The sequence below is a fragment of the Centruroides sculpturatus genome, unplaced genomic scaffold (assembly GCF_000671375.1).
Source record: "Centruroides sculpturatus isolate CEXI.00-Female unplaced genomic scaffold, Cexi_2.0 scaffold17, whole genome shotgun sequence".
Lineage (NCBI taxonomy): Eukaryota > Metazoa > Arthropoda > Arachnida > Scorpiones > Buthidae > Centruroides > Centruroides sculpturatus.
The window spans coordinates 331,799-355,135 of record NW_019384462.1 but is presented as its reverse complement, the minus strand read 5'-3'; the positions used below and the strand labels follow the sequence as shown (position 1 = coordinate 355,135).

Below are 23,337 nucleotides of genomic sequence, written 5' to 3'. Positions count from 1 at the left end.
GGATATAGGAATGGTTTAATTTTTTGGCTATCTTTTCTTGGGATAGTTACTTTTAGATCAATTCAGCAAAATTTTTCTAGAACATTTAAATGATTCTCTGAAATTGTTCTGTAAGCAGGACAAATTGTGTGAATAAAGGTCATTTTCTGGGACTTAGTTCCAGATTTTGATAGTTTGTCCTACATGGTGTTACCTTGTCCAATCCAGGATGATCAACTTTCTTAGAAATATATTTTATTCTTAAAAAGCAAACCTCAGTCGTATGTTTTGTTGGCGCAACAAAAAAAGACTTTAAAAGCAAGTTTCAAGAATACAAATGAGATACAGGTATACCTCAGGTTACGTCATTCTCGATTATCTGTCGTTTGTCAAAAAAATACATGGAAAAATAAAAATCAAGTTTGTCATTTTACTCGACTTTACGTCTGTCCGCCACAAATATTTAAGTCGTAATATCACTAGAAAAGCGTTAAAAGTACATAAAATCTTATTAAAATATGTACATTTACAGTAAATGTTAATTTAATCATTATAAATCCTAGAGAACAAAATATGAAAACATCTGTGACTCTGTATTGTCTTATTTAGCGGACTTTAAGAGTTCAATATTGGCGTTTTCCATGGTAGTTCCAATATCTACCGTTTAGCATCGTTGTCAGCACCACTCGATATTGGTAAATTTAACATAAATTAGTTTATTTTCTACTATTGCAAAATAATTTTAATAACTGTATTTGTTATTTAACCTTACAAAATCATCTTATTTTATTATGTCTTAGAGCAAACCACATTCACAAATAAAGAGTCCACAATGTACTCTAAACATCGCCAAATTGTAAACATGTACATTTACAAGTATGTACTGTACATACATGTATTTGTAAATTTAGATTACTTTTTTCTATACTATATTAAAAATAAAATTTATTTTTTTGTGTGTATATAATATATTGTTAATAATTTTATATTATTTTAANCATACATGTATTTGTAAATTTAGATTACTTTTTTCTATACTATATTAAAAATAAAATTTATTTGTTTGTGAGTTTAAAATAGATTCTTATTAACCATATATTATTAAAAATGCATTTATAAATAAAATACAGAACTGGGAATGGTTATTTGTGGTTTAGCCTAGTGACAAATAAATTCAGAGACAAGTAAATTTGACGAAAAGCGACTTAAATCAAAGTCTAAACAGGAACAAATTACTGACTTACTAAAAGATGACAGCTAAATGCTGGATATATTATATTCTATTCACAAAAATTAATTTGAAGACGTAGTCTGTCCGAAATTGGTAACCACCATTTATTCACTTCTTGTGTTCCAGGATACAAACAATTGACAACATGACCTTTCTTTTTAGGCTGCTTGGCTGTCAAGTTTAGAAATATTCCTTTAAAAACCACAGAAAAATATCCAATTAAAATTGCAAGGTTAAAATTTGAACTGGTGGATCTTACAGACATCTTCATTTTTCCCTGAGTGGTAAGGATGGAAAGAAAAATGAAGATGTCTGTAAGATCTTCCAGTTCCAATTTTAACCTTGTAATTTTAATTGGATATTTTTCTATGTTTTTTAAAGGAATGTTTTTAAACTTGACGGCCAAGCATCTTAAAAAGAAAGGTCAGGTCATCAATTGTTTGTATTTTGGAACACAAGAAGTGAATAAATGGTGGTTACCAATTTTGGACAGACTGTCTTCAAATTAATTTTTGTAAAATTGCCATCTGATGAAATTCTACAATATTCCATTCAATTAACTCAATAGCCTAAAAATCCAGCAAAAGTTCTTTACTGCACAAATTTTTTTGTCTATATTTCATTGGACATCACCAGGCTGTAGAAAAAATGGAACTGTGATGTTGAAACATTTGAATGTAACAAGTTGTTGTTCGTTGATTGGAGATGTTTCCAATCTGGGTGGTTGCTGATTGGAGGAGACAATCTCTGTATGAACCCATGGTTTATGGGTGATGAAGTAAAAATTTCCATGGGTTGGGAACGTGTTATCATCCTTAAAGTTGATTTCTTTTTTATTCAATACTGCTCTATATATATTTCAAGCAAGTCAAAGTAGTGGAGTTGCTCCCTGTCAGATATGTGGTGGAGGATGCTGGTCTTATCAAAATGGGCCTCCACACTTGGGTCAGAAGCATAAGTTCACCGATCTCTGGAAATGTTTGTTTGGTGTTCTTATATACAGGAAGTGATCTGTCTTCTGGTAGCTCCAATGTATTCCAATTCATTTCCTGTTTTATGGTCGATCAAGGGGATGGAGTATATATATGTCTGGAGAGTGTCACCAAACAAGCAAGGTCTTTGGCATTTCTGAAGAGAGAAAAGTTGTGTGGGCTCCTTTTGTAGGCCAGTTTGCTATTGTTGATGCATGCTATTTTTTCATAAATAAGAGCCAATATTGCATTGAATGTGACTGCCTAGGGATGTAAATGTAATATAGGTGTGGTTGTCATCACTGGGACAGGTCACTTTTACATAACAAACTGTTTGTTTGGAAGATAATGCTTACATAATTCCAGTAAAGATCACTCATTATTAATCAATTTTACACCTTCATTTGACTTCATCTGTAAGTTTCAAAGTTCAATCACAGATTGAACTTTGAAACTTTTGCTTGTATCTCATATGATAATATTTTCTTTTCTGACACTTAAGAATTTTTTTTTGTGTTTTTTACTTACAATGTGATAGTTTTTCTTTCAAAGGGATACTACATTTCCTTGTTTATTTTCAAATTTTGTCATATTTACGAGTGTCAGAGAAATATTCTAACATGTTAGTTTGTGTCAACCTATGACCTTATGGGGTTTTGACCATACTATTTGTTTCATACCTTCATGACATTATTTTTACACATTTTTTTGTAACAAAAAATGTTCTTAAATGAATTGAAATTTTTGTATGTTTGATGAGAGAATTGGACTCTGTTTGGGCCTTACAGATATAGAATTGCAAGAGTAAAAGAAAAAGGAATATAAAATGGAATGTTTTAGAAGGTAGCTACATTGATAGGTAGTGGTGAGGATTAACCAGAAGGACACACTGAACTTTAATCCAATTTCATCAGATGTATGTCTCAGGTACGAAATCAAGACTTTGTTGACTGGACTTTGGCCCATTTTGAATTGACACATTTAATTATAGCTCAAAAATCTAACATATAGATATTGGGCTTTTAAAAATTAGACTTGATTCTTGTTTATTTATATACTTATATTATTAATATTTAAAGGAAAAATCTAATTTAATAATTATTGAAATTAGTTAAATTTATAATTTTTAATTTTAGCTCGTTGCCATCCTTACACTTTAAGTCGAATTGCTGGTTTATTTATTAAAGATTCAAGATATTATGAATCAGGAGAATTTCTTGATGTTCTTTGTAAAGAAGGATATGAAAAATATATCAACAAAATTGCTTGTAAAAATGGCACTTGGGAAATTAAATCTTTACCATGCAAACCAGGTAAGAAAGAAGTTATAAACTAAAAATAACTGTTTTAATATATTAATTCAATAATTTACAGATAAAAATAATAATTAATAAAAAATNGCTACATTGATAGGTAGTGGTGAGGATTAACCAGAAGGACACACTGAACTTTAATCCAATTTCATCAGATGTATGTCTCAGGTACAAGTGATGATGATAATGTGAACATTAAATTAAAAAAGCAAATTTTAATTTGAAGGAATTATTGTCAAACAGTACTGTCAACACATGTAATGGTTTTATATATTTAGTGATACTCCACAGATGGAAGTATTGTTATGCAAATATGTATTGATTTCCATTTATATTTAAGAAAGGAGGATTATGTGCAATTGTTAGTCTATTGAATGACCTTTTGTTCCCCCTAAAGAAAAACATAAATTTTTAGTCTGGAAAACTACAAAATACTTAACTTTTTTCTTGTTGAAATATCTTTGGTATCATCATTAAATTGTCTTACAAAATTTATTATTTAAAAGCTGGTGAATTTATAATTTTTTTTTTAATCATCAAATCTGTATTAACGTTTTAGGGAGTTTCCCTTGTTATAGGGGATTTATATATTAAGCTTTACATGTATTTACACTTCAGCATTTTCACTTCAATAAATGTTGGTTCTCAGCAATATAAGGTGTGTGTGTCATAATATTTACATGTATGTATTTAATTAAATTAATTAATTTAATGATAGAATTTAAGTTATTTATTGATGTCTTTTTGATATTACATTTCTTTTAATTCTTTCTTTCTTAATAATTTAATAAGACTATTAATGTTAATTATTAAAAACTACTTCTTACTTAAAAAGTTATAACTTAGTTTAATATTTTCATTAAATTAACAAAAGAATTCAAATTAAATTTATTTGTTAATAAATAAAAATAAAAATTAATTGGCAACTAACTTTAACAATAGAGATTAAGCTACACAAACTGATTCAAGTAAAATAATTTTTTGAACATTTATTTACAGTATTCTAAAGTTGATATTATTATTATTATTATTATTATTACAGTAGTAGGAATTTTTGTTTATTAATTTTCCATTTATTTCTTATTCACTCATAATTTTAAGTAATTTTAAGTTGAGCTTTCAAGTTTAACAGTATATGTATTTATTAAATTAAGAGTCGATTATAAACCATGACTTGTTGCTAAACCACATGCTTTGCGACTCTACAAGCTATCTAATATGCAAATTGCAGAAACATTGATGCCAAATTTCCTCCATTGAGAAATTTTGAAGCTAAATTTTTATTTGAAATCTAAATCCCATGATCAGGAAAGTATGTACACCAAATATGATTGCATTTGGTCTAATGGTTCTTTCTACACTAAGCTCTAAAAATCACCTGTTTAATTATAACCACTCTGCATACAATTTTAAATATTATTTTTAATATTTATCGTAAACAGCTTTAAATAATTTTTTGAATGTTTTAATTTTCAGTAATTTAAGAAAATTATTTAATAATTTTGTTGATTATTTTTGTATTTATGGTGTATGATGCAAAAGTAGTAGAAATTTAATTTTTAAAAAATATACTATATCATGATTTTAACATACTCTATGAATGAATTTTATATTAATTTAATATTTCTTTGTTTCAGTTGAATGCAATACTAAAGAATTACAAAACTATGAAGGTGTGAAAATGGAAAATAAATCTATTGGAAATAATGAATGGTACAGGATTGTTTGTGAAAAAGGATATGATAATGCAGTTGATTATATTCAATGTAAGAATTACAAATGGCCAGATTTGCCAGATGAACTATGCAAACTAGGTAAAAAGAGTTTACTTTTATTACTATATTACTATTAATTTGAATATTTCTATTTATGTAGATTTATATCTTTTAAGTAAAATTTGTTATTTGGAAATTGTTTTTCACATCTATTATCAGTCTATACTTTTTTTTTTAAATTGATTATTTCAAGCTTTTTATTGCGATAATTAAGAAAGGGTTTTGTTAACTAACAAGCGCAAATACCCAGAAAAAAATACACATGAAGTAGAAGATAGACAAATTAATTTTTCATGTGATAATAAAGTACAAAGGGATTCCAGCTCTAGGGGTTGTTGACTAACTCAAAATCCAGTCATTTATTGAACAATTACAAAAATTATTGCAATTAGTACAAAAAGAAATTAACAATAATATTATAATATTTACAAAAATTTCTCCTTAATACTAATTCTTAATACTAAATTATACCTAGAAGGAAATAGATGCTAGATGGTGAGAAGTAGTGAAGATGGCAGATAGGATAGGAAAGAATATCCAGGTAGTGCAAATGTAGTTTGGTTACTGTGAGGGATCATGTGAAAAGTTCTTAAACACATAATTTTTGCTTCAGTCTTCCTTTTCTTAGATTCTTGAGGATTTTTGTATATTTGATCCCGGTAGCCTGTTACACGTTTGGACTTGTCAAACTGAAATGCCAGCTCTAACACATTAACTTTGGCCTGGGAATTTCAGTTTCCACTTGACATTCTAGCCTCACCTGCTTTTGGTATCAGACACTCTAATATATATCTTGTTTCATGGTCTTCTCTTCTTGAGCACCAAACCAAAAAGTGACCCTTCTTCACCTTGTATGCCCTCAGGTAATCTTGTACTCATTGTACTTGGGATTCCAGGAAGTAGCCCTCATCTCCAAGAAAGAAGAATTAAGGAGATTAGAAAATTCTAGAAGATGGAAAGAACAAAGAATAGGGAAAATGTAAGAACAACAAAAAGACCAAAATAGAAAATGACATACAGCCACATTATTATCTTTATTTATTTTTTGAGATTTTTAAATTTTCATTATTTTTATTTCTGTGTTTTCATTCATGTGTTATCTCTGCCTTCCTATATGTTTAAATTATTGAAATTCATTCCCATATTCGTTTCTAACTATGACCATTTCAGACCTGTCTCTGATGTGTTCATTTTTGATTATCATTCTTAGTCTTTTCTTCTGATGCTTCTTTATTGCATGAAATTAGAAATCATGTAATATTATTTTTTATTTATTTAAAAATATACTTGGAAGTCTCTTTTATCTGGGGAGAAATATAAAATGGAAAATGGAACAATAATTAAGATAAATTAAAACTTTTTACTAAGTACAAGTTTTATTTATTTTTTAGTATGTTAATAAGAAGATTGTTCTACAAAGAAAAGACTGATTTTACAAATTTTACATTATACACTGAAGATCTAGATAAAACTGATATCCCAATAACGATGCAAACATGTGATGAAAGTTGCAGATGTCTGACCGAAAAGACAAACCTTGACTCTAGTGATCTCTATACAGTGAAATAACAATGAAACAGGGAAACAGAATATTTTTTTGATAAAATAACTTTAATGAAAAGGAAAATATTGTAAGAAAGCAGTTAAAATTCCTGACTGTCAGAATAGAAAAATAGAAAAATGTTGAAGAAAAATAAAATGAAATCAAAATAAAATAGTTAAATAATTTTCAAAGTTCATGCCAAAATTAGATGTAATGTTAGATGTTTTCATTGTCAGATGGTGTTAAAATCTTTTTTATAGCACAAATACTTTTAACGATGTACAGTCATTATCATCAGGCTAACGGATGAAGAATGGAATGTCATTACGTGTAGCAGGCTTATAACATTATCAAAAATTTAAATAATTCAGAGATTTAAAATTCATAATGGACAATAAACAGAATTTGAAATAAAACACAGACAAAAATGAAAATAAAAAAGAAAAGTTGCAACAGAACTCTCAATATTTTTATGGCACAAGTTTGTGATGCATTATAATATGGACAACTAAGATAGTGTGGCTGGAAAATTAAAAAGTGCAATCCACAAGTTAGAAAGTTTAAATATTGATGTATTACATGGGCACAAGGTGTAAGTGAGGAATGCTATCCAAATAAATAATGCCGTATGGTCAGCCCAACCCCAAGAAGGATGGTTTGAGTTCACATGGGGTTAGAATTGGACTCCATGACTTCTGATCAGTTGCCTGATGACTACAATTGTGTGTCATTGAAAATACTTGCTCTCTAAAAGAGATTTTAATACCATCTGACAACATCTAGCATTATAAAATAAAATATGAAACAATATACCCTGTTATATTGTTTTGTATTTTATTTTGATTTCATTTAATTTTTCTTCAATGTTCTTTTATGCAGTCAACCACCAATACTTGTTTAACAAGTTTTATTTTATTTAAATTTTGTTCTTTCAATTTTGTAACATTCCATAACCTGAAGATGACTGTTAAAAACAGTTGAAAATGTTTGTTCTTATAATAAATTTGTTCATTTTAACTAGATTACAGGCTGGTGCTTTTATTGTAATCTCATTCAGTTTTGCAGTACAGTGGGTGATCAGTTAATGAACAGTTTGGATAGTGAACAAATCGGATAATGAACACTTTACTGAATAAACATAGAAAGAAGTGACAGAAAATAATGAATACCAATTGATTTTCCCTTGTCTTCAGGTAATGATTCGAAACCTTTTGGAACGCGGGAGATGTAACATCGACTCTCAACTTGATACCAATTGGATAGTATTCCTCTAAATTTTGAAACTCACTTTTGTAATTCCAGCTTTTTGTTTACCTTTCTGATAAATAATTTTTATAGTCTTTGCGAGACTGTCAGACGGGTACTCGTTAAATTTTGCGTCGGGGTTTATTTACGAAAGGTGAAAGTTTAACTGTCCCATCGGATGTTCATTAACATTTTAATACCAAATTTTGAATTTCATCCGGGCTTTGTATTTAAATAATTTTTTGTGGGCTAGTTGATTTCTGTTCTCTGAATTTTTGTAAGTGCTTTTCTGAACTTTTTATTTAAAAAAGAAACTGATAATATTATGGAGCCTAAAAAAGAGGAGTGTCAAGTACTGTGCTCACCATAGAAACCAAGTAAGAGATAATAGCCAAGATAGAAAGTGAGCACAAAATGTCTGATGTTGCTCGGCAGTATGGCTTGAACAGGTCTACAGTAGGCACAATCTTAGCTATGAAAAATATATCAAGAAGTATCAAGCTGCTAATGGAGTAATGAAAATCACATCTGAGAAATAAAGAGCATTTTAAAGCTCATAATGGAACCTGAAACTGATATGACGACAGAAGAACTCCAAGAACTCGAATGGAGAATACCAAGAAACTCAGCGAGATGTGTTTTCTTTGAAAAAGGGGAAGATGAAAGAGTACCAATGTCGACATCTGCTACTAAAGATCTTTTGAAGAAGTGGGAGGATGTCAGAACAACGATCATCTAAGTAGCATCCAAACCAGAATAAGGTTAATGGGGTTGAGGATCTCTACAATTACAATATTATTAATTACTTCCGAAAAATTCTGAAGAAAAGAGAAAAGCATTCGACAAGGACAGATTCTTTAATCCCCACAAATGGAAAAAGCATGACTAATAAAAATGCAAGACTGCATATATGTGTATTTTTACTATTATATATAAATAAACGTAGTAAAAAAGTATTTATTTTTTATTTTTTGGGGTCTCTGGAATGAATTAATCAAATTCTCATAAAAACCTTTGGGAAATCGTTAATCGGTTAACAGACAACTCGGATAACAAAGTCTTGGAACGGATTATGTTCATTAACCGATCACCCACTGTATTTTTTTTAGATAGAAGCATTTTATAGTTTTTCTAATAAACCAATTTATAGGTTAATATTTCTGTTTTAGCTGAATGCAATACTAAAGAATTACAAAAATATGAAGGTGTAAAAATGGAAAATAAATCGATTAAAAATAACAACTGGTATAGTATTGTTTGTGAAAACGGATATGATACTGCAGTTTATTATATTTGGTGTAAGAATAACAAATGGGAGGACTTGTCAGATGAACCATGCAAACCAGGTAGAAATAATTTACTTTTATTATTATATTACTACTAATTAAAATATTGCTATTTGTATTTTTTTTTAAAAATTTATTTTGAAATTCTCTCTCTTTTTTTATTTATTTTTATCTATTATCTTTTATTTATTTTTTGAGATTCTAAAATTTTTATTGTTTTTATTTCTGTTATCATTCATTTGCTATCTCTGCCTTTCTATATATTTAAATCATGTAAATCTTCATTCCTATATTTGTTTCTAATCATGATTATTCTCAGACCTGTCTTTCATATGTTGATTTCTGATTATTTTTATAAATCTACATATTTAATGATTTGTATAAAATGAAATATATAAAAATCTGGATAAGATTCCAAACACTGAATGAATATGATTCTTATGAATCCACACAAATGTTTTAATCATTTAAAAATTTTTTTGACTCAGAGTTAATGGATCTTCCTCAGTTAGAACTAGGGAAAATTAACTGAATCAAACATTCAAAAACAAACAGAATATGTATAAATACAATGGTAACTAATAAGAAAATAACATAGATAATAACAAAAGAAAGCAAAAACAAAAAGTAAAGTAAAAGTAATAAAATAAATACTGTAAAATAATACAAACTTATATATAAAATTAATAATTTGGGTCATGCTTTGTAAAACATTAGAGTATCTTATACTTTAAACACAAATGAGAGGCCACAACATATATCCTTGCAGAAAGAATTGAGGAATATCAATACACAGTGAACAAAAATTTGGCAGTATGATTCTGGCATCTCATGAAAACTTGAAGCAGGTACAAGTTTAATGTGAGAAGGCTAAAGTAATTACATTATCCAGGAACCCTTATATCCTCAGATATTTAGACTGGAAATCTACAAAGTCAACAAAAACAAACAGCATTGTATCAATTACAGGGTGAGACACTTTATCATCTGCTTGATGGTCTATGTTTGAAGTGTATTAATGTTTTACAAGGCATGACCCAAATTATTAATTTTATATATATGTTTATATTATTTAACAGTATTTATTTTATTACTTTCCTGGCTGTTATATATAACAAAGGAAAAGTATGGTGATTGGTCAAAAAATGACCCCTGTGGCTTGGTTAAGCCTTGTTAGTTTTCTCTTTCACCACTTCCATTCAAAACTTCACTTTTGGCATTTGTTCATCTGGCCTCACCCGGACTGGTTGGTCCAATGTGTCTCTAAAACAAAAGAGGTAGCACTGGATTGGTCAAAAGGGCTGCGTGAAAGGAGAGGTAGGGGAATACACCAGGGGACAATCATCTTTTGGAGAGAGGAGCTAGAGAGGAGAAGATGTGTGTGTCTACGTAATGGAAAGCAAATCCTCTTGAAGAACAGACTCTAGGTTTATTTTTGCCAGTCATTCCCCTTTTGGTTTTCCTTTTTTTTCTATCTAAATCAGATCTTCTGATTTCTTATAACAATCCCATCTTGATCCAGGGCCCTTATATTGTATTTAGTTAAGATAGAGTTAAGTTAGAAATAAGCTAGATTAAGTGTTTGTTGGCATGTGGTACTTGTTTGGTATTATTGTCAGTGTTGGTCCCATATATTTGTATATTCATAGGTTGTATTAATAAGTTTCGTACATTATTTCTTGAGAAAGAATTGTTATTAATTGTAAATATTAAAGATTTTAATTTTATCAATACCGAGCAATTCTTTGGATTCAATTATTTGTTCTCAGCTACACCCCTGAAGATTTTTACATTTTTAGACTTAGGACACTTGGAATGTCAAGAAATGCAAAAAAAAATTAGGGGGTAATTTGTGTGTATGTGGAGAAGGCATGATTTTGTTCACTCTGTTTGAAGCTTAGTAACTCCTGTGCTTTTTTGTTGAAAATTTCTGAAATTTTGCAGGGAGATTTGTTTATTAGGGGGATTGATGCTATTAAATTTTGGTGGTTAAAGGTTGAGGGGGGTGGGGATATAATGGGTGTTGTATGTCATCTCTCCAGTAGGGTCGGACTTAATGACTATTTTACTTGTTATTTCATTTACAATTTTTTATAAAACTTATCTCTATCCTCAAAATTAAGGTTTTTGCCATTTTATAATACAGTAGTTAAAAAAATAAAAAGTTTTTTAATAAAATGTCATAACAGATGGTGCTACAAAGTTAGTTTAAATGTTGCTGGGAAAGTTGAGCAACTCATTCCAGGTTTATTTTATTTTTACTTTCTCTTTGTTATTATCTATGTTATTTTCTTATTGGTTATCATTGTATTTAAATTTATACATATTCTATTTGTTTTTGAATGTTTATACATTTGATTAGGTTAATTTGTTTAGGTTTTAACTGAGGAAGACCTCTGGGTCCAAACTGTTTCTAAATTATTAAAACATTTGGCTGGATTCATAAGATGTACTTTCATTTCATTTTATTTTATTTAGCATTACATATTTAACAATTTCTGCATGGTTATCATTCTTAGTCTTTGCTTCTGGTGATTCTGTATTGCATAAAACTAGGCACCATGTAATATTATTTTTTAAATGTACAGCATTGTCTGTCGGCATTACACAAAGAGAATTTGTTATGTGAGTACTTTCAACAGTATACAACTATCCTCTTCAGTCAAATCATTCATAGAGAACACAACATTTAAATTTAAGCAATAGAACAGGAATAAGAACTAGCATTTTTTTCAAATTTCCTGTCTCACACATGCATGGAATATAAAATTCACATACACAATTTACAAAATTATACAATAATGCAAAAAATGCAATGATATGTGAAAGAAACAATAAAAATAAAGTTGAATTAAAATAAAAAGAATATAATTATTAATAAATTAAATAGTCAACGAACAAATAATAAACATATGGGGTTGCTAATGATGCTGCAAGGTGTTTTATTGCAAAATGTGATTTACAATTGTAGTAAGTTAAACAGTGCTATCCATAGCTGTGTTACGTCTAACATGGGAGAGTTCTGAGTGACATTGTTGAAATATAAAGGGATTTCCGTATAAATAATGTTTTTTGATCCCCACAGCATTTTAGAAGGGAAATAATAAACACAAATTTACTGCTCAAACATTTTTGGCTGTCATTTAGAGTCCCTCATTAGGATTGAATACATAAAAAACAGTTCTAGCATTCGAAAATTTCTATCTTTTGAACATCACTGTGTTCTAATCTTTTAAACATTTAAAAAGGCATTCGATACAAAATCATTTCATTTACATCATAAATAAATAAATAAATAATTATTTTAAAATAAAGCTACAAGTAAAATTATTATTATTACATTCTGTGGCAATCTAAATAATATTTCCACAATTGTAGTACTGCAATTAATATATAAGAGAAAACCAAATGTTTTCCACCTTTTAGCTAATGCAAAAGACAACTCAGATGACACAAAAGTGCCAGGGGTGTACTGTATTCCATACAGGACAGACTGTTGTCATACATCAGATCCACATATAAATCCATTCAGGCCAGAATATGTGACCATAAATATGATGTGGCCAAGGGCAATTATAACACAGCACTTGCCCATTATGCTATTGAGCCAGGGGCTTCCCCCTATTGGGATGAAGCTACCCTTATACATAGGGTCTTTGACCAACACAACTTATGATGTTTATAGGCTCTAGAAATTTATATAACTGACATAAAGGGAGAGTGCATCAACTTGGACTATATTGCAGTACCACAATTGTGGAAATATTATTTAGATTGCTACCGAATGTAATAATAATAATTTTATTTGTGGCTTTATTTAAAAATAATAATTTATTTATGATGTAAATGAAATGATTTTCATATCAAACACCTTTTTAAATGTTTAAAAAGGCGTTTGATACCTCCTAAATGATGGTCAAAAAATGTTCAAGCAGTAAATTTGTATTTATTATGTGCTGGAAATCGCATTTAGGTGTTGGTTATTTAATTATACAGTTCCAGCTTATAAGTATGCTGTTTTTTTATTGCAGAAGGGAAGTTTGCAACTCAAGTGGCCGAAAGCTACTCTCCACAACTTTTTTTTAGTTAGCTCTGTTGTATATATTTGCTATGTACAATATCATCATGATGTTGTATGTAGCATCAATCTCCATCTTGCAGAACACCACTTTGGTCACAAACTTCCCTTTTGAAATGCTGTGAGGATCAAAAAACATTATTTATATGGGAAAACTTTTACATCTCAACAACGTCATGTGCAACTCGCCCATGCTAGACATACCACAGCTATGGATAGTACTGAACCTACTACAATTGTAAGTCATAGCATCATTAGCACTCCCATACATTTATTTGTTGGTTAACTATTTAATTCATTAATAATTATATACTTTTTATTTTAATTCAACTTTATTTTTATTGTTTCTTTTACATATCATCATAATTTTTTGTATTATTGTATAATTTTGTAAATTGTATATATGTAATTTTATATTCCATGCACGTGAGGGACAGGAAATTTGAAAAAATGTTAGTTCCTATTCATGTTATATTGCTTGAATTTAAATGTTGTGTTCTCTATGAACGATTTACTTGAAGAGGACAGTACAGTTGTGTACTGTTGAAAGTACTCGCATAATAAATTCTTTGTGTAATGCTGACAGACTGTGCTGTACAATATATTTTATAATAGTATATTGGCATGTATGATTATTTAAATTTTATTGCTGAAAGTTTCTTTTATCTGGGAAAAAGTACAAAGTGAAAAATGGAACAATGATTAACATAAATTAAAATGTTTGTAAATATCTTTACAGAGGGTTGTTAATCAGAAAAGAACAATTTGTATCCAACATCCTTATTCCATAAACAATGCTTGAATGTGTCAAAATAACAAATTGAAAAATTAATACAAAGAAACACTAGATCACACATAAGATCAGACACTCATTGACAGCACTGTTGAGTTACTCATGAAAACACAAACAGTATGCCAAGTATGCCAATGAGAGCACTGTATGCCAATGAGTATGCCAATGATGTATGCCAATATGAATATTATAGTATTATAGTATGCCAATGAGAACACTAACACCACAATTATAGACAGTGACATTATAGACACAAAATTAATTAACACACACATTTATTCTAGAAAACATTCATTAAATTTACTAGATTAGATCTCATACAGAGATCACAAATAACCAAAAATATATATACAATACATCAAAATAACTAGGGTAACTTTACATTATCTAAATACACATGTTGTTGATTCTGAATAAATGTATTTCAATATTTCCAGACATTATATGTTAGTTTATTTTTGTGCAGCCATTGTAGTTATATACCATGATCTAAAAGTACACTCACAGACGGACACACAATCAAAACATAGAGAAATCATTAGAAGCCTTCCTGGCAAAGAATACTAGAAACACAAATAAATAACATTTTATAAACATTTTACACACAAAATCAACAATCCATAAAACATGCCAAAATTTATTACATGGTACATCACATACATGAAATCTAAAAATGACAATACCAGAGTTAGAAATTAAGAATATATGCTATCTGTCTAGCAAACAACCAACTCTAGATTTCTGGTTGTCTCACAATAAAACCAGTTGCCTGAACTGTGTGGTGCATTTATATACTATATATATGTATATACATGATATAATCAGTTGTCATTATCTTAGGTAATCTCCGAGATTTTATGTAATATGGAGATGAACAAGGAAGTATTGAAGAAAATTTGCACTATTAAGATACATAATTCTGCAAATTGTATATGGTAACAAGTAGTATATCATTTGAGTCATCTGGTCAAAATAAATCAATGTAGTTAATAAAATGCTTTCATTTAACAGTATTTTGATGATAGAATTTTATAATTTTAACTGAAAAATTAATTTATGGATAAAAGATATTTAAGTATAAAATAGAAAGCACTTTAGTTCACATAGATAGATAGATACATACATACATATTTATATATATAAATAATTATTTATCTATATCTGAATATTGTTTTACATAGGTAAATGTGTAATACCTTATGTTCCTAATGGAAAAATAAAGAGATTAGAAATTATAGACAGGTGGTGGCCAAATGAAGATGAAAGAAAATTCATACCGGTAAATATTGATATTATTATATTATTAATAATAATAGTAATTAATGTATGTAATATTCATTATATTATTATAATATATTAGTTTATTTGCCTATCATAAATAAAAAGAATATCAAATAAGTATCAATATGCTTTTGTTACAAAGTAAACAAATGAAAAGACATATTTCTTAAGATATGTAGACTAATTTCATTTTTGCCAATTATATTGCTTTGAAAGGGAAATAAAATCGTGACGTTTTATTGTACTAGGTAACTTTTGATAATAAGGTTATAAATAAAAAAAACAAAACATTGCGTAGTTCTAAACAGTACAATTCATCCTTGATATGATTTTTCAAAGCTTAACTTGCCATATTTTAAATAATCAGAATAAATTAATTAAAAATATATAAAACTAGCTGCAAGGTCCCGCTTCACTGGGTTTTTATTTTTATGTAATATAGTTTTTTTTATATATATAAAAGACTGTGTTTCTAAGTAATCTAAAATCTAGCTGCAAGGACCCGCTTCGCTGGGCAAAAAGTAACGATAGTGAAGATTAAGATAATTACATTATAGCTAATCTTACCAGTTTTCACAGAATGCAAGAATTATGTCCCCCGTTTCCAGACTAATTAGAGAATTTTTATGTCTATTCAAACGAACTATTTTCAACATTTCTGGAACATTTACAATCATTCTATAATCGAACCAATTTGAATTTTATGTTCGAATTTAATTTGAACAAATTCGAAAAAATCGAACAAAACATTCGAAATAGAAAGCCACTTTCAACCACTTTCAGCCTCATATCTCCCGTACCCTTATAGCTATCGAGACGCAACTCCCCTGGTGCACGAATGGAGACTTGGGGCTACTACCACATACAAACACCATTCATGTGTGATGTGTAGTTTTGGCGGAAAAGTGAAATATAGGGACATACATGTCCCTATATTTCACTTTTCGCCGTTTTTATATATGTCCGTTTTTATATATATATTCGTCCTACATGTCCGTTTTTATATATATATATATATAGATATGAGAAAAACTCTGACTATTCTGACTTCAATCAATTAAATTATTTTGAAGTATAACATAATTGACAACTCCATAATTGAAACCCCAGTTTTAATGAGAAATTAAAAAATTGTACTTTAATTACAATTTTCTAAATTAAAATAATCATTGAACTAGATACATGATACATTAATGCATTTGTAAGTTAAACTGACTGAATGCTGGATGTATTTTGTTTAGGTGTAGTGTAAGCATGTCAAACTCAAAGGCTAACACAGGCCAAATAAACAAGATTTAAGTTTATGTGGGCTACCAAAAAAAAAAAAAAAAACTTTAATTTTTATAGAAACAGGTTTATTTCAAAAAGTATAGTATAAAAAAAAGAACAAGAACAATGATAAAATTAATGTTTTCTTCCTGACACTTTGCATCTCTTATCTGTTACTATCTTTCCTACTTTGGGGGAAATTTTGTTTAGTGATTACTTTCAAAACTGATCCAAGGTGAATGTCAGTAATTCTATATCTGACAGGAGAGTTATTTCCTTTCATAATTGTAGATAACAGCTCATGTTGATAAGTACTTCCAAACATGGAGCTAATTTCATATGCAAATTTTAAAGTATTTTCAAACCTGGCAGGTAAATATTTGTAAAATCCAGGCACTCCAACTTCACTGAATTTTGTTTTCAAATCTGAATTGCACTGGATCAAATGCAAATGGAAGTAATTGAGAATTACTTCCATTTGCATTTGATTGGATATAGATTCTATATTTATTTAAAAAATCAAAAAAAAACAAAGAAAACTTGTCTTCTAAAAATTTAAAATCTGCAAACCTTGCTTCAAATTCAGTTTTAAGGTTTAAAATTTTTTCTGCATATTTTTTATACAATGCAGTTTCACTTAAACTTGATTCGTTCATGTTGCATGTCAGAAAGTGCATTAAATCTTCATTTTTCAACTGCTTTTCCAAAGAATTAGCTTACATTTGAATGCTTTAACTTGGTCACACATGTTCATAATGATCTGATTTCACAGTTTTAAATTTAAATCATATAAGTGTTTTGTTATAGCAACCATGAAGAATAGATATTGCAACCATACTTTGCCAAAAAACAGGCTTATGTCTTGATTTTTAGTTATTAAGAACCTTGGAGTATACCTTGGTATAGTAGGAAAAACAGGAATATTCATTGTCTAATTCACTTAAGAAAACAGAGAACTGTCACTGAATTAAGCTTCAAATTTTATGAAATTGATGAATTTTGATAGATGTCAACACATTTTCCCTGTTTATTACCTTCATCCATAATACTTCTTGATGTATAATGTGATGCATGTGATGAATCTTAGATTCATCATAAATTTCACTTATTTTTACTTTCCTGGTTGTTATACAGAGGGAAAGTATGGTGATCCAGCAAAAAATGACTCCCCAGACTTTTACTTTTTTGACTTAGGACAACTTGAAACATTGAGAAATTAAAAAATTCAGGAGTGATTTCTATATGTATGGATGTTTTTGTGTATGTGTTTGTTTGTGGGGCACAATTTTGTTTACCCTTTTTGAAGCTTAATAACGCCTATGCTTTTTGTTGAAAATTTCTGAAATTTTGCAGAGAGGTTTGTTTATTAGGGGGATTAATGCTATTAAATTTTGGTGATTAAAGGTCGAGGGAATGGGGAGATATTGGGGGTCCTGTGTATATCACCAGTTGGGTCAGACTTTGTGACAATTTTACTGGTTATTGGCATTTACAATTGTAAATGCCAATAACCAGTCACAAATTGTCAATTGTCACAAAGTCTGTCCCAATATTATGAAGTCTTTCAATATCTTTCAATATTATGAAGTCTTTCAATATCTTTCAATATTATGAAAATTCTTTCAATATTATGAGAATTAACGTTGAAATAATTACAGCTATTGTAATTTCATTCAGATAATCTGCAGTGCATACATCCCAAAATAATTGTTAGAACAAAACTAAAATCTTCACATAAGTCACACACTGCATATTCCATGCCTCTGCAGCAGTCATTAAAATCATGTCACTTACTGGCATAAAATTTAGAAAGTGTCTTCTGAAACATTAAAACATTGTAATTATTCTTAATTATTGTAAAATTCCACTTATATTAGAGGTTACCCTTAAGAGACTTAAGACCAATATTTTACACTATCCTTTACAATATACATCATTTAACTTCAACATCTAAAATTCATTTCGGCACATTTTACTGTGTCCTCTTCAGTTAGATTTCTAATCTACCTCTATCAAAATTAACTTCTGTAGCTACAAATGGAGCTCGTCTAATGACTGGAAAAAACAATGGTTTCATGGCATTACTGACTGCAAAAAAAATCCAGCAAGTTGCTCAACTTTCCCAGCAACATTTGGTAGCACATCTGTTATCATATTTTACTAAAAAACTATTTACATTTTTAACTATTATAAAATAGCAAAAACCTTAATTTTCAGGGTAGGGATGGGTTTTATAAACAAGAACTGCATTGGATGTGATTGCCCTGTACGTCTCTGAATGTGATAGTATATATGATAGGATAATTCTTGCATTTACATGATAGGATGCAAGAATAATGCACTATCACCAACCAAGCAATTCAGCATGGATTCTCTACAAAGACTGTTATGGGCATCTTAGAACACTCCATTCCCACAGACAGTCCAACATCTGCAACCCATCACATTCAGAGATATACAGAGTGATCACATCCAATGCAGTTCTTGTCCCTATATACAAAGAAACAGCATATAACATCAAGCTGGCCTACAAATGAAGCCCCTATATTTTTTCTCTCTTCTGAAATGCCAAAGACCTGCCAATTTGGCAACACTTGCCAGGGTTATACTCTATCTCCCTTATTGACTGTAGAACCAACAAAAAATTAGAGTACATCAGAGCCACCAACAGAGATATCACCTGCTTAAAGGAACTTCATACAGACATTTCTATGGGTCACTATTCCACTGCACTATCTTCTAATGCCATGGACCTGTATGTGGAAGTCCATTTGGTAGGACCAGGATCCTCCATCAAACATCTAACAGAGCACAACTCTGCTACCTTGAACTGTTGGAAATATACAAGGCAGATTTAAATAAGAATGCCATCAACTTCAAAGATGATGACATTGGGGAACATTTTCCTTTACTCCCTTAAATAATTGCATTCACTTGAGTACATATGGGAACTGTCTTCTTTGATCAGTGGCGGCCCAGGTATTTCAAATGCATCATTCAGGAAAAGCATCCTTCACGCATCATTTGAAACACCTCCACCAATCAGCGAGCAACAACACATTAGTTTCAAATTGTTCAAAAATCATGCAGTTACGACTTTTTCTGCAGCCTGAAGGTGTCCAATTGAAAGTGGAAAATGTTTGATTGACTAGTAAGTGAAATGTTTTTGGTTTTGGATTATTGAGTTAGTTGGTTTTTTATTTCATATTTAGGATGGGAGCATTTATTAATCAATGGTCTTAAAGGCCAAGTAGGTTTATGTGTCTTCACTTCAAAGAATAATCTTGGGCAAGCAATGTTCGTTGGCGGATTAAGAGAACCAGTTAAAGAAGCTGTTACCCCTGTAAGTGCAATAATCTTGCGTGTCTTCCTTAGTATAGTTGGTGTCGGATCCTCTTTTAGTATAATTGATTCAGACTGTTGAAGGAATTCATTGGATCTTGATAGGAAATCCTGGTTCTTGCATAACACAAATCTTTTATCTTTATCTGCTACCAATAAATTTAAATGATTGCTTGTAAGATACGATTTAACTATCCGAGCAGTTTGTGCATTTGAATTTCTGGATTTCGAACTTCGTTTTGATGCTATGTTGGTTATTGCAGAAAGCTCCAATTTAGGTTGCAATTCTGGACAGCAAGTGTTCTTTATAGCAGCGATGGTGGGAGGAATGAGTTGTGCATAATCAAACGTTGGAGTAGGTATGTGTTTCGGACCTCGTGTTATTATTTGATGAATGTTTGCTGGTACATTTGCATTTGCAAAATTATAATATGGAATTTCAATGGTTTTGCTTCGTTTATGGCAGGACGTTTTCTGTAACCAATAATATTTACTATTCAATTTCTTCCTGACTGCTCGTGCATTTTTGTTAGCCATATATCTTATCTTGTCTAGTTGTTGGTACAGAATAGATGGATCACACTGTTTGTCGAAAAGGAGGTGGGCCAGGTACATCTTATCCTCTTCTTCCGATATCATTCTGCGTTTATTCTTAATCAGTTTTGCCAGGAGACTTCGTTCCATTCGAGGTAATAGTGTTCTAACTTCTCTTGGAAATGCTTTATGTTTAAAAGAGATGCACTTGGGGATGAGTCCGTTCTTTCGACACTTTAGTAAAAACCAAAGTTGGGCTTTTTGCCTCAACCACGATGTTCTGGTATCCAATAAAGCAAAGAAGTGTTTTTTAGTAGTATTCATGAATGAAAATATAGTTCACTTCACGCCAGCCTTTAGAAATTAAAATTATGACACTTACGTGTTGCGGCGTTATTGACAGCGATTTGTTAAATTTCAGATATGTTCGCTAGTACTTTCAACAGTTTACGACTGTCGTCTTCAGGCGAAATCGAATACCTTTGTTTTCGAATTGATAGCTTTTAACGGACTTTTCAAATTACGTAATGCACGAGATCGGAATGTAGAACAAATTAATAAAATTGAATTAATAAATATTTTTTAAAGTAACTTGCTGTAATAACTTGAACTCCCCAAATCATATAAATATTGATTGATGGTGCCGTATATGGTGGTAGAATAAAATTAGATCACAAAATTATAACTTGGATTGTTTAAATAAAGTTATCCATANATTATCAGCACAAAACCTTTCTCACTAATTTCTAGCCTTATTAACTGGAGTACAAACGTTTTCGGCCTTCTTAATAGGCCTTCCTCGGGTACACTGTGGAGTGTCAGTTAGAAGAAGTTTAAATGCTGCCAATGTTTACCCAGGTATCGTCTTACCAGTGATGTCATCGTCGATGATAGGTATACGATACCGAGGGCGAAAAATACATACATTTGGTAAAGAAGGGAGGTGTGCAGATAGGATACTTGCTAAAGTTGGGAAAAAAGATTTTAGAGTAAGCGCGCTACGTACAGGAGATGCACAATCACAACAGGGGGTTAGTGGGGAGTGACGTCATGTGCATCTCCTGTATGTAGCGCGCTTACTCTAAAATCTTTTTTCCCAACTTTAGCAAGTATCCTATCTGCACACCTCCCTTCTTTACCAAATGTATGTATTTTTCGCCCTCGGTATCGTATACCTATCATAGACGATGACATCACTGGTAAGACGATACCTGGGTAAACATTGGCAGCATTTAAACTTCTTCTAACTGACATTCCACAGTGTACCCGAGGAAGGCCTATTAAGATGGCCGAAAACGTTTGTACTCCAGTTAATAAAGCTAGAAATTAGTGAGAAAGGTTTTGTGCTGATAACCTATACCAAAACAAAGTGAGGGTGGGCCTGACAAGATTGTGAAATTCAGCTAAATTAGCATGGTTAATAATATATATATTATAAAAAACAATAATGATTCAAGTATGGTTGACTAATTATTGTTATTGTACCTGGAAGTAGACATTTTAATGAAATTATCAAAGAATTTATAACAGCAAAGAACGAAGGATAATTTTTTTTTAAATACTGCTAATAATAATTCATAATAATGTGAGATTTTGAAAATAAACAAAATTATTGATTTATGTTTAAATCTATATTACCTGATTATGCAGGGTGACCCATTAACAGTGCCAGATGTGCTATTTAACACCTTACAACTTTTTTCTATGGAAGTTTGTCAAATATTACATCTATGTCTACAACTCATCAACAATTTCTGATCTGAAGATGGAGATTCAATGTATTATTGGCAGAATTGACCAAAATTATGCAGCAGTGTCACAAACAATTCTATGCAAAGACTACATATGTGCTGCCAGAGATAAAAAGAATATTTTGGCAGGCACTGTCTTCCACACACAAAAATGACAGCACAGAAATGAGTTGTAATATTACTTTATACTGATATGCATATGTAGCTATAACTATTTCTAAGATTATCAGCACAAAACAATATTTAAGCAATCCCTCAAAGAGGGTTGTATCAACAGCAGAGATGCGAACTCGCTCTCCTCCGCTTGGAAATCATTCTTCGACAACCCCTTGAAATAAATGGACCATCCCACCCTCACTGCATGCAACTGTTAGCACTCTTTTTTACTTTTTTACTTGTTGCGTTTATTTCCCATTCTGCCTTCTAATCGTAACCCCCTTCCCATCCACGGTCATTCGCACGCCTCTTCTTACTGTATTGTTAACTATTTACGGCCTCAACTATGACATCACTCCCCACTAACCCCCTGTAGTGATTGTGCATCTCCTGTACGTAGCGCGCTTACTTTAAAATTTTTTCCCCAGCTTTAGCAAGTATCCTATCTGCACACCGCCCTTCTTTACCAAAAGTATGTATCTTTCACCCTCGGTATTGTCTATACCTATCATCGACGATGACGTCACTGGTAAGACGATACCTGGGTAAACATTGGCTGCATTTAAACTTCTTCCAACCGATGCTCCACAGTGTACCCAAGGAAGGCCTATTAAGAAGGCCGAAAATGTTTGTACTCCTGTTAATACGGCTAGAAATTAGTGAGAAAGGTTTTGTGCTGATAATACTTTATACTGAATTTTTATTTCAGTGTAAAGTAATATTACAACTCATAAATTGTAATATTAAAAATAGTAGCTGTTCAATAAACAATGCATTTTATTTCACAGTT

The 23,337-nt window shown here is 30.4% G+C and overlaps 1 protein-coding gene across 1 annotated transcript in view; it reads left to right on the top strand.

Moving 5' to 3' along the window:
• Nucleotides 1-3,298: 3,298 nt before the first annotated feature.
• The window catches only part of LOC111620883, a 33,082-nt gene continuing 13,043 nt past the window's right edge, over nucleotides 3,299-23,337 (top strand). The window contains exons 1-4 of the mRNA XM_023362889.1: nucleotides 3,299-3,494; nucleotides 5,132-5,308; nucleotides 9,227-9,403; nucleotides 15,396-15,493. Of these exons, the coding sequence (XP_023218657.1) occupies nucleotides 5,176-5,308; nucleotides 9,227-9,403; nucleotides 15,396-15,493 (408 nt within the window). The 5' untranslated portion in view covers nucleotides 3,299-3,494; nucleotides 5,132-5,175. The remainder of the gene's footprint in view (nucleotides 3,495-5,131; nucleotides 5,309-9,226; nucleotides 9,404-15,395; nucleotides 15,494-23,337) is intronic.